A 13,019-nucleotide genomic window follows, 5' to 3' on the forward strand; every position below is an offset into this window, starting at 1 on the left:
GGAAATTATGACTAGTGCAGGGGGATTCAATCACAGTTACAGTGAGGTTCAGTTTCGAAAATTCTTTCAGAGCAAGGTACGTGCTTCTTCTCACAATGATGCTTCATGTTGATTATTTTGATTAACATCACATTCTCAGTCCCTGGTTTAGAACCAAACGCAGGAAGAATGGACCACCTGCTCCATCCATCTATCTTTAAACATTTACTTTTCTTACTTTGGAACAAGTCCCACTGTCCTCACTCTCACGTCCCTCCTGCTCTTTCCAGTGAACCCGTCACACAGGGTAAACAATCTATTTGATCGGCTCACTCGAATGAAACTATTGCCAAGTTAACTGGAACAGTTCTGCACGTAACACTTCATGAATATTATTTGTTATTTTTATTTACTTATTTATTTATTACAAATTGGTCACAGATCCAGAGTCATCTCTCTGTCCAGTTCCATTTGCTGATGCATGGCCTAGTGGAACTGCCATTAGGGAGCTGTAGATAGAAGCTACCTCACATCATTTATCTGGAGTTTTCTGCTGTTCTGGCTCTGAGCTTCATGCTGTTCCTCTCCTTCTAACTTTGCTTTTCCTAATTTAGTATGAGCCGCTGTGTTTATTCTTGTGTCAGTCTGTTCGTATGTTTTGTGTCTCTGTGTTTGTGTGTGTGTGTGTGTTTGGCGCTGTCATCACACTGCTAGGCCGGTGTTTTCTGTAACACTCACGTAGTTATCTGTGATGTTCTCGGTCTGTTTGAGGTTTGTAGTCTTGGCAGCGAGACGTTTCTCAGTGTTTAATTTTTCAGATATAAACTTCAACGCCTTTCTACCAAGGTCGATATCAACAACAAAGCTGTGCATTTCAGCAGGCAGAACAAACCGGGATTATTACGACTAGGCCTTTTGGTTGAGCCATGAATATGAAACAGAAAAGTACACATGCTGTATTTTGCTGGCACCCAATGGAGTTTCTAATACTTTGTGAGCAGTAAGCTAACCGCAGTATTTCTGACCATTCCAGGCTAATACTCTTATCTTGTTTTGAAAGCTTGCAACCAGGGGCATATCTAGACTACGTGTTGTACTGAGGCACAAACAAAATATAGAGGGGCACAGCTGCGCCTCTCTGCTTGCCAATCAGTCACAAGGGCACAAATGTGCCTCTAGTAAAAGAGCTTGTTAAACACTAAATAGACGATGTGATTTAACACTAAAGTGGACTTTACTCGGCCGTGGATGAGAAATGAAGAACAAATGAACAAATGTATTATTTTTATTAATTGTATTCATTCCAATTATGTGCACTTTCTTGAACAAATAAAAGCAGGAACTGCACCATTTGCCAAAACCTCATCCATGTTTCCTCTGACATTCACGAGATTCACTGAAAATGTGAGAGAATTGTGTTACTAACGTTCCGAAGCTCCTAATTTACTTTGACCTTGTCATAAACGGCAGTCTTTAAAGGGAACATACTCCCGTGTTGGTGTTGGGTGGTGTTACATACCCTTACAGTTATTTTCTGTGGGCAGGAAATGTCTGATTTATTTGGTGGTGTATTATCCATTTTTTGGTAGATTATTAATGGAAACATATACTGCAGTTTTGTCTGTTATTTATTAATATTAATATTTTTTGTTTTTATTGAAAACCTTTTGGAAAGGTATTTTACTATTTTGAGTTTCATGGGGCACAGCAACATTTTATCAGGCCCTTGCCCCAGTGAACTGTGTCTAGTCACGCCTCTGGTTGCAACGGTCATTACCACAGAGTATATGATTAAAAGTGTGTAGAAATATCTTGCTGTTTGAGGTTGATTTCATTGTGTTTTGTGTCTTGGTGTTTAACGTAACGTTAGGCCTTGTGTCCAGCTCCCGAAGTCTGAACAAATGAGAGGGCAATCTTGCAATATCTTCCTACATACCATGAGGAAAAAGGGACAATTTTCTGTTGGGAGTTTTAAAGTCTTAACCCTTGAAACCCTGAACTAACCCTTTAATAAGTGTAGCCTAATTGTTAAAAAAAAATTGATAATCTAAAAACAGAGGTGTGTTTTCTATTTCTCAGAAATGAGCAGGTAGTTTTTTCTTCTGATCTGAGGCCTGTGTGAATAACACACCTCTTTTCTGATCTAAAGTCAGTCTTCCTTACTCAGTTGGAGTGATGTAGTGTACTGGACTGTTCTCAGGTCAGCCAGGCGCCGGTCAGCAGGAGTCTCCGGTGTTGATGGTGGACGAGCTGCTGATTCTCAGGCCTCATCAACTGTCCTTCCCCGAGGCAGGACTCCGCATCATGATCACACCTCACTTCTCGCCCAGAACTCGCCTCAGCATGGCGGGCCGCGTCCTCATCAGTGAGGTGGGACACACTACAGCGCAGAGTATGTTCACTATAGGGCAGGGTGTAAATTTGTGACCTCACAACAACTCCAGTAAGAGACTTTGCAGTCTTTATACTGATTTACCACCATCAAGAGTTTATGCTGATTAGGAGTTCACAATCGGGATTCAATGTTTTATTATTCTGAAATAATATAATTTAATTTTATTTTATTTGTTCTATTTCTATTTCCAATTTCCTTAACTCTTATTTCTGTTAATGTGTGTGGGCAGTCGTCAAAGCATTTCACAGCAAGTTGTACATAACTATGTATGTGACGAATAAACTTTGATTTGATTCGCTTTAACGAATGTAACTAGGCCATAAAAAGTGGCAGTGGGACCCTATGGCTGTAAGCAAATTGGAATCAATTATAGAATTAATTAATAAACTTCTAGTCCACAAGACAACTGTAAACAGCTCATCTGTTGAGTCCAAGATTTGATTCTTAAAGGGGGGAAAAAATTGGGAGCAGTTGGAAAAGAAGCAGTGGCTGGCTTCATGTGTTTAAGAGAAAGGATTAATCAGTGACACAAAAAAAGGACATAATTTGTGATATTTAAGACAGTAATAAACCTTAAAACACCATTGGGTTTTATCACAATAATTAAGTATTGATTATAAACAACTATTAACTAGAATTTTTTAATACTTTATAAAATCCTAAAAAAATTAATTCTTGTTTGTATCATTACTTAATGATTAATTCTGATTTTACTTATTTTTTTAGTGATGTTGCTCTTTTATTATTGGTCGTATTACGCTCTCGTTAATTAATGTACCCTTATTGTAAAGTGTTACATATTAATCTTCACCCTTCCAGATGAGCATCATATAACACGCATATCTAGTGGCTGGAATTGAAAAGATTTATTTAGGAGGATATAGGTTTAAAAAACACACATCACAACATTCCTACACAACCTAGCACCCAGTAAACACCGGCGCTGGGTTTTATGACAGTGACTGGGGTTAACAGGATACTTCTTTAGTGTCAGTAATGGTTTCACATCTCTTTACTTTCCAGAGACAGAGGCTGATCCGGGAGTCAGGAGTAGGGGGCAGCCCTGTGAAGTCCTTCGGTTCAGGGGGGATCGAGAACGGAGGGAGTGTGGAGAGACCCCTGGAAGATGGAGAGAGGATTGAGAGAGATGGAGGAGTGAAAGCAGCAGACAACCCACAGCCTGAGGAAGAGGATGATGGAGATGAAACCTTCAGACCTCTACATATGCCAGGTTAGTGCTGTATTCCAGCTGGTTACTAGGAATCTATTTGTGTAAAAGTTGCATTGTTGCACATTTTCTGTGTTTGTTTATAAAATAAAAACTGCTTATTGACATTTTCCAAATGTAGATATTTGCGTGTGTGTTTCCAGCTAGTTGTGGCGCCCGTGTGAAGTGGGCGGTGTCGTGGCCACTGGGTGTGCTGCTGTACTACACAGTGCCCAACTGTATCCTCCCTCGCTGGCATCGCTGGTTCATGATCACCTTCATCACCTCCACACTCTGGATTGCCATCTTCTCCTACCTGATGGTCTGGATGGTAAGAAACAAAGTCTTGTTATAGTTCAGAGCCCATTTTCCCAAATAACATCTTAGTGATTAGATCATCTTTACAGGGACACAGAGTGTATTTAGTGTGATGCTCACTCTGCCACATCTTTTTGGGGAAACCCAGCCCAGGCCAATAATGTTGTTGTTAATAAAGGAAAGTTTGTGGCAGCAGTTATGGGCATTTAATTAATATTAATTTGTGGTTGAGTACTCTAATTGATTACTGATTACTTGTTTCTTCTGAAACTGAGGCCCGTATCAGTGGTGAGTTTGTTCCTTCTTTGCTGCAGTAACAGCTTTGACACTAGGTAAAGCTTTACACTACATATAGGAATATGACGGTGAGGATTTGACTGCATTCAGCCACATAAACCTTAGTGAAGTAATTTTTCCGATGTTGGATAATGACTTCTGCACCATGGACACCTCTCCAACTAATCCCAGAGTCCTTGAATGGTGATCACCCAAGAGACCACAGTTCTACAGCTTCACGGCCCAGTGCTGGGAGTCTTTATATATTTCTAGTGTACCGTGGTGAGTTTAGACTCATGTGCAGCTGCTCTAGAGTGTACCGTTGTTGTAAAACATACTTTTCTAATGAGATGGGGAACACTATTAAGCATAGTTTGTTGTGTTTGTCTGCAATAGGTGTGTTTTTAAGTTGGTGATATTCAATCTGATCTTCACAGAAATGTTCCAGTATCAACATTGAAGCTTTGCTCTATGGGGAGGGTACTAAACTCCCTATGGATACCCCTCATTTCAGAAAACAAGGTCATATAAAGTCTACTGATCAGTTTAGACACAGTAACTGCTATTTTTCTGTCTCTTTAGGTCACTATAATCAGCTACACTCTGGACATCCCTGACTACATAATGGGCATCACGTTCCTGGCAGCAGGCACCAGTGTCCCAGACTGTATGGCCAGTCTCATCGTAGCTCGACAAGGTACTAGGCCCTAACTTTTTAGGAGTAGCTCAGATATCAGACTCTGATGTCCATAAGAAAGAAAAACAATGATATAGGTCTCTTTAGCACTGACCCTGTCTTTAGGAGTTGCTCCTCACTCCTCAAAGCTGTGCCCTCAGGGTCAGGGTGAACCACTGCTCATTATCATTTAAAGGAACAGGCGCTGAAACTGCCCAATCTTAACAGGGCTGATAAGACAAGGGGAGACCACTGCTTTTGTGTTTGATCCTTGTGGTAGTTTGACCAAAGCAGGTCACAGGAGTTTTATTAAGACCCCAGAACTTAGCTACGAAGATGAAGACGATGTTTTAATGCTTTAAAATATACAGAAAGGATGTAAATTAAATAGAAAATCAACAAAAGTCATTTGACCAGTGCTGCTCAAATTTACCCAAATGATTTTTATTATCATTATTAAGTTTTGGCCTTATCTTTTTCTTCAGCTGTAAAGAAGGAATAATCTCATATTCCCAGCTGGTCTAATCCCAGCCGTCAGATCAGTGTAACATCACACAGGCACTGAGAATAGATCTGATCTGAATATTGACCCAAAACAGCTTCAGATCTAGAGCTGGATAACAAAGGAAGATGTAGCTCTCAGTGATAAATAGAACGTGACGGAGTGTATTCCCTCTGTATTTGTGTGTGTATTGGTGTGTGTGTTGTCAGGTATGGGAGATATGGCAGTGTCTAACTCGATAGGCAGTAATATCTTTGACATCCTCCTGGGCCTGGGCTTTCCCTGGGCACTCCGAACCCTGGTGGTGTCCCATGGATCATCGGTGAGCTCTCTCACTCTCTCTCTCTCTCTCTCTCTCATAGTCATTGAATCATTTCTATGTGAAGTGAAGAATAAGCAGAGAGTTTAAAGGGTTAATGAAGAATAGGCACAGCACATAAAGCACTGTCACTGTGGAAAAAGCCCTGGTCTAAGGCACATGGCATTTCAGGAGCGAAGATGGTCATGTCATGCTTTGTGTTTATGTTCCGCCTTCACTGTTTTTCTGCTCTGACTGATTCTTTCCATGTGTCGTCAGGTGTTCATCAACAATAAAGGCCTGGTGTACTCAGTTATCCTGCTACTAGCATCTGTCTTCCTCACAGTGAGTCATTTTTGCCACTCTCTAAAACACTTGGCAAATCTTGGTCTGTTTTTAATCGGATTCAATACCATTAGCGTTGACGTGATGAAGATCTGAATGTTTTACATTTGAGACGTATTTCTAGAGATAAACTCTTCTGATGACTCACTTATCATGGAGTGTTTACAGTTTTTACATCGAGTGATCTCAACGACACGAGAGCGGTCAGGCTGTGATAATACTGCTCAGGTCAACCTTCAAATCAAGTGCTGCTTTAAAATCGAAGGACTAAGGGTGGCATATATTAAACAAAGCATGGGCGAATATGGAGACAGATACTGTCCGTCTAGAGAGCGTGTACACATCTGGAGCAGGGGTGGAGTTTGTGCAGTTTGAAATCCAGTGGGAAACACTGGGACCATTTGAAGAACACAAAGACACACTGTTCCAGACTGACACAAAACAAACTGTATCTTTATACTCTGTCAATCTGGCTTCATACAGAACTGGGAAAGAATTCACTGCACTGATTAGCCCATCCTCAATATTTAGATTTTTCATTTGCCTCAGCCACCCACCTTCGTTTCTATTGGTTGACATGTCTGCACGTCCAAATCCGTTACAGCAAAAGCTGAAGTGTTTTCTAGTCTAACTGCAATTACACTGGGGACTGCGTTTCTGATGCTCTGTCAGTCTCTAGGCATCGGACGCTAAATCGGCCAGTATTAGCCGACTTTAAACAAAATTCTCTTTCTGTCCCATTTTCTGTATTCATGTAAACAATCAAACAGAGAAATTAGGCTTTGTTTGGTTTCCAGTTTAAAAAACATAAACAGAAAGTCAAAGAGACAAAGACATATGATAAACTTTGGATAAAGAATGACTGAAACTTAGTCAGCTGGGCCTCTTTCTTTTATATCCTCGAAATAAACCATATTTTTCAGTGTATTTGATCCTTCTTGTTATATATGTTATGTACTGTGTTTATTTACACTGAGGGCTCTGGCTTTGCTTAATTGTCTCCTCATTGAAACTGATAGGGAGTTGACAATGAAAGAGTTGATTCTTTGACTCTGACATGTTTGTGAATCAGGACTGACTCTGGGTGAGTGACTCTGGAGAGTCGAAATGTTAAAATGAGTCAACTACGTTTAGTGCGGTTTCGTGTTTTCTCTGTCTACAGCTTGGTTTAAATCTAGTGGAGTCAAGGAGTCGATACCTTTGGCTCCAGCAGCAGAAGTCGAGGGTTGGAGCTGACTCCAGAGAAGCCAGAGTCAGGAATCATTAAACTAAAGTCATGGAGGATAACCAGAGTAATCATGTGCATTAATCATGAAACCAAAATAAAATTAAATCCTGTCCACAGCTTTACAGAGAGTGGGATGTGCTCACCATTCATTTAATTTCCAGTGAAGGAGGATAAACATTTAATTGGGAAAAGGAGGGTAAAAATTGAAAAACACTCTGTACATTATGCAGTGAGGTGAACAACATGATTCTGTTAAGAACTGAGTACTTGACAGGATGCTATTCGCTGACAAACCCATGCAGTTTGTCATCACACAATGCTGCTAAGCTAGGAGCAGGGTTAGCACGAGCTTTTTCTGAAGTGTAAAAAGCCTCCTAAATCCATGTGTATTATTGCTGGATGGTTCAGCACGCTTGGAGGAGAACTATAACTGCCGAGAACTATTTTGTTACCTCAGCTACATTGGCAATGGTAATGGGAGAGGAGAAGGACCATCCTACGGAGGGAGAGTAAGATCCGAGGCACTTAAAAACCCAAATGTAAATAGTCAAGGCAAAAATGTCTCAGTTATACTCTCTAGAACTCCTGGTTACACATGGCTGTGGCATCTCCTGATAATAGAGGCTACACTCTCAACAGTCATGGCAGAAAGATAAACAGCAAAGTACCGTTGTCTATTCTAAAATAAACCTTCAATTTCTCATCTGTCTGCCCATGTACTGAGATGTGTTTGTGTATGTATCAGGTCCTCAGTGTTCACCTGAACGGCTGGAAGCTGGATCGCCGACTGGGTCTTGGCCTCTTGCTGCTGTACTCCATCTTCCTCCTCTGCTCCATCCTCTTCGGACAACTTTAGAGCCTCCAGTGGACACAGCACCTCTAAACACATCCTGATCCACCTTCCAGACCACTTCATCACAACATGAGTTTGTTTGATCCTGTGTGGTTTACACTGGATGCTGTCATTCCTGAACTGAACTGAAACTAAGGCCAAAGGCACTGGAGACAAAAGAGGAAAAGACTTACGAGGAAACTTAAGGCAGACTGATCCTTCAGAACTGAAGATTCCCCAGCAGACCAATGTGGAAAGCCCACTCTCAATATCCATACGCTCAAGCTTCACCATAGCCCTCAGGACCAGGCGTCCCGTTCCCCGTGGTGCTTCCTTTTGAGAAGGTGGCACGATATTGAATGGTGAATTTGCATGGCTTCTGAAAACCAAACTTTCATCATCTTCCAGCCACTTCAGCAGCTCCTAATTTCATTTATTCAGGATCCTACAAAAGTCAAAGACCACCCTTTTCATTAACTTCCCGTCATAATGATAATTAAGCTTTTATTTTTTCATTTTTGTAAATTAGTCAAAAATCAAGCACGGCTCTTGCTTTAAATCTGAGCTAATTCACATCCACTGTGAGAGGGTAGCTCAGCACTGTGGGTTTGAAAGTATGTGGAGCAATCAAGGAAGTGTTACTGAGAAAAGGAAATAGACACAAAAGAAGAAGATATTTAGGTGTGGCCAGGTTTCCCTGCAGATGTCCTTGAAAGCTGAAATCAAGACTTAAAAGGAAGGGATCTGTTGTAAATGCAAAAGGTGGGCACAAACAATACTGAGAGAAATGATACTATATTTATTTATTGAAGTTAGAATATATGTACACGTACTGGATGTTTAAACTGCATAAGTTATCACCATGAAAAAATAGCAAAAAAAATATTACCAATAGTGATCATTTATTATCTTTACATTCTTTCTGTAAAACACAACTCACAAGATGTTGAATCAAATTGCTTTGTTGTCTCTCAATAATGAACAAGTTTAATGCTCCATATATTGGGTCTCCATCATGTGGCGGCCATGTTTTAAATGACGTTAGTACAGAATACAGTTTGAATGTTGTCTTTTATTGAAAAGGAGAATCATTTGAGAAAATTGGAAATAACTTAATGGCTGTTTTTGACTGGAAAATGCACCCGTGACGGGTGTAAGGGTGGTCTCTGTCTTTTGGACAGTGCTGTGAATATGTGGCAATATAAAAAATGCCTGTAATTTGAACATTCACCTCATAACAGCATGGAATATATCAGGAGCTGAAAAATGTTACAAGGTGTTTATTATGTAAACGGTGGGAGGAAAAAAAACAAAAACAAACGGGCACCGTCTGAATACTTTTGGTGTGCTGTGATTTTGCAAACAAACTAGCAGTGTTAATGAAGCATGCACCTGCAAACAGCTACAGTTCACCCGGTCCTGACCTGCCTTCCGACCTCGGAGACTAGTTAGCTTCGTGTTCGTAATCCTGTTGTGGTTGTTGTGATTCCAGTATCTGTTTTGCACTGACCGTAGCAATACTTCCGTGATGTGGACAAACAAAATAATAGAAATGTTCCAATGGGGTTTGGATGTGAGACTGCGACGGTGTTTTAGGAACAATGTTAAAAATTTTAAAAATACTACATTCTGAGAAAACAGTGGAATTATTTCCCAAATAATATCAGTATTTAGGCAACGATATCATTTACATATTTATACTGAATGAATAATTTGAGAATAAAGAAGTAATATCAGGTTTGAGAACAGTCCATATTTAAATAAAGTCAGTATTTGTGATACTTTGAGAAAAAGTATTCTGGGGGAATGTAGCAAAAGTTCTGTAGAAAAGTCAGAATTTTTAGAGATTTAAGTCATTTTCAAAATAAAATCAGGAAAATTGGCAATATTATAGAACATATATTAAATTATTACAAGAATGATCTGCCACTGCCTCCAGAAAAATACCACAGTGTTCGCTAATAACAGTCTAGTGCTGGTGCACTGCTTTATTTGTGGTGTTTTGTAGTTGATTATTACTGAATATTACTGAAATATTTCCTTTCTTCTCTTTATATATACAGATTTATTCTGATTATATTGCCACATTGTAATATCTGAATTAGTGAATTATTGTGTGACTTTATTCAAGAAATATTACGCCTTTTTTCTCAGGAAACAGACACCTATTACAACTTTATTCTCAAAATATTTAATTATTGTCTTTAACATCATCCATAAAACACTCTTGTACATGTGAGCCTTGTTTGTAGAGTGAGAGAGAGAGAAAGAGCGTGTGTGTGAGAGTGAGAGAGAGAGAGAGTAATAATAGATTTACAGATATAATTACAATGCAGTTTTTGTTATTAGTTTCCTGCACAAAGAAAAATGTTCATATAGTTTTTCTTCTTCGTCACAGATTTATAAAAATAATTTGGTAGAAAGTATGGCGTGAACTCTTGGATTTTTAGCCTTTTTAGAATTAGCACGGTTACTATTTAAGATGTTTCTATTTGCGGTGTCACAGTGTTTGATAAACAAACAAACAAACAAACAAACAAAAAACAACAAAAACAGCAGAACAGTTGGTACGGGTTTTGTTTTCATGGCTGTGTATGTTTTAGGTACGATCCATGTTTCTATTACCAAGATAAACATCTTTAAAATATATATCAATATATACATATATACACTGATCAGCTGTATCACCACCAAAGAACAGGGTGAAAGTGGGCAAACCAAGTATGCAGAGCAACAGGTGAACTATTCTTTAATGTAGAATTACAAAGTGCACAGAAATTATGAGTGGATCTGATCAAATGGACGCGGAGGTGATTGAAGTTATGGCTGATTGGTGTATATCCGATTGTGTACAGCATTATTAGTTACTACAGAAAGTACAAGGTCATCTTTATTGTTGCTAAATGTTTACTAAACAACTGACCTAGTTTTATAAAGAATTCTGTCAGAGTCTAGATTTGTGATGTTTTTAATATTTATATTGAAGAACAAGAGTATTAGAGCATGTTTTTAAACATTTCATATCCTGTCCCTCCAATTATTTGATTTATTCTGAGAACAAACTGTACCTTCTCTGTTTTATGGTTTTCCCAAAATACGATGCCTCAGTCGATGATGTACATATTTATTTCAGAAGGCAACATGTTTCTTCTTTGACTGTTATTTGTAATGATTCTTGAATATGGATGTATTTAAAAAATCCAAAAGAAAAAAAAAACTACAGCTAATATATAGGATGTCACTCATTTTACTTTATGTTCTACACTGTATTGTCACTCTTTACTTACAAGCTTCCAAAGGGGACTGTACCATTCACGTTTATTTCAGCTAGACATGAGAATATTTATATACATTTCTTTACTCACTTTTTGCTGAAGGGGAATTCCACTCATTTTTTCTGAATTTTTGCTCATTTGAGATTTTATAAAATTGTAATGATTTAAAAAAAACACACATTCAAGAATCAGCTCTGAAAACTAAGAGATAAAAGAGACTCATGCCTTTTTAAATATTCCAACTTGTGTGATATAGCTTTTAAAGACTTGAGACTCATGACTGGTTCCATTCACCACCACTGTGAACAACAACTAAGTTTCTCTGAAACAAGGCTTTCCATATTGTGAGCCTTTTTATAATACCACAACCTGTTCAGTGACGCATTTCGAAAAAGCGGTGGAATTCCTCTTTAAATCTTATATTGTATTTATTTTCAAATATTTACTGTCCCCCCTTTAAGGCCTGTTACTTTAAAATGTCACTGATCATTGTTATCTCGCACTGTCTGGCTTTAATGAGGGGTTCAAAGGGCAACGTCTTTCGATTCTCTCGGTTTCATTGATTTCACAGAAATCATGACACACCACATTCACTGACAAGAAAAAAAAGAGGGAATTGTATCTATGTAGACTCGAATAAAGTAACTCCTAGAAAACTTTGTATGTCGTTGAGTGCAATAAACAGACCTTATGTGCAATAAGACTCCAGCCGTCCGCGTACGTCTGTGTCCGGATGGGTCCGCTCATCATCCCAGGACATCACTGGGCTGTGTGGTATTTTACTGCAATGAAATGAGTCCTGTGCACCAAATATTTGGGGCATTTAATATTCCACATACTAAGCCCATATTGATGTTGAATTCCTGGGTATTCTACTATACGCAGGTAGTCTCTTGGGTTTAGTATTGGGTCTTGGGGGCTATTCCCAGGTATAATTGAGTTGCTTGTGGGAGGTATAATATTGGGTCTTGTGCATGTGATTTGCCTGGTATTGAACTGGCTCTGTGCACTTATCTTCCCAGGTATTATACTGAGGGTTGTGGGTAATTTCCCACACATAATTATAGTGTCTCGTGGGTAGTTGTAGAGGGTTAGTACTCACACGAGTGATGGTAGTGTCCCCTAGTACTGTACTGAGTTTTGTGCTGGTAATTTCCCCTGGTATGTATTGGGGCTCTGAGCATAATCCCATGTATTGTGTTGGGTCTTTGCAGTTAATTTAAGCATTGGTTCTCACACAGGTAATGGGTATTTAACTGAGTGTGTGTCTGTAATTTCCCAGGTAATATTCGTGGGTATTATACTGGGTCTGCTATATGTACTTTGCCAGGTGTCATGCTATTTGTCGCAGTTATGACAACAGAATTACGATCCCCCTTTTTTCGCCCCTGAATTTACAGCTGCCACAGATATCATTTACAAATAACTAAAGAGAACATTTACATTCCTAAAGCTTATGCAGGGGTGTATGTAAATGTTTGAGGATGCAGCCAAGATAAATAGTTTATCTTAAATAGTTTAGCGCTAAAAGTAAATGTACAGTTTGTCCTTCACTAACAAGTGTGTTAATATGATCTTTAGTTTTCAAACCACTTACAATGTAAAGGGTCTGGGGGAGTGGACTGGACAGATATGGGGGGCTTAAAATGTCCAGAGACAGCCCTGAACTCTAGAGGTTGACACACAAT

General features: G+C 39.1%; 1 protein-coding gene across 1 annotated transcript in view; it reads left to right on the top strand.

Annotated features, from left to right (window-relative positions):
* LOC136686757 (sodium/potassium/calcium exchanger 3) overlaps positions 1–12,022 on the top strand; it is a 53,785-nt gene extending 41,763 nt beyond the window's left edge. Inside the window, exons 11-17 of the mRNA XM_066660713.1 lie at positions 2,180–2,349; positions 3,398–3,605; positions 3,746–3,912; positions 4,758–4,872; positions 5,563–5,675; positions 5,931–5,996; positions 7,970–12,022. Coding sequence (XP_066516810.1) covers positions 2,180–2,349; positions 3,398–3,605; positions 3,746–3,912; positions 4,758–4,872; positions 5,563–5,675; positions 5,931–5,996; positions 7,970–8,080 — 950 coding nt within the window. The 3' untranslated portion in view covers positions 8,081–12,022. The remainder of the gene's footprint in view (positions 1–2,179; positions 2,350–3,397; positions 3,606–3,745; positions 3,913–4,757; positions 4,873–5,562; positions 5,676–5,930; positions 5,997–7,969) is intronic.
* The last annotated feature ends 997 nt before the right edge of the window (positions 12,023–13,019 follow it).

The sequence above is a fragment of the Hoplias malabaricus genome, chromosome 2, assembly GCF_029633855.1.
Source record: "Hoplias malabaricus isolate fHopMal1 chromosome 2, fHopMal1.hap1, whole genome shotgun sequence".
Lineage (NCBI taxonomy): Eukaryota > Metazoa > Chordata > Actinopteri > Characiformes > Erythrinidae > Hoplias > Hoplias malabaricus.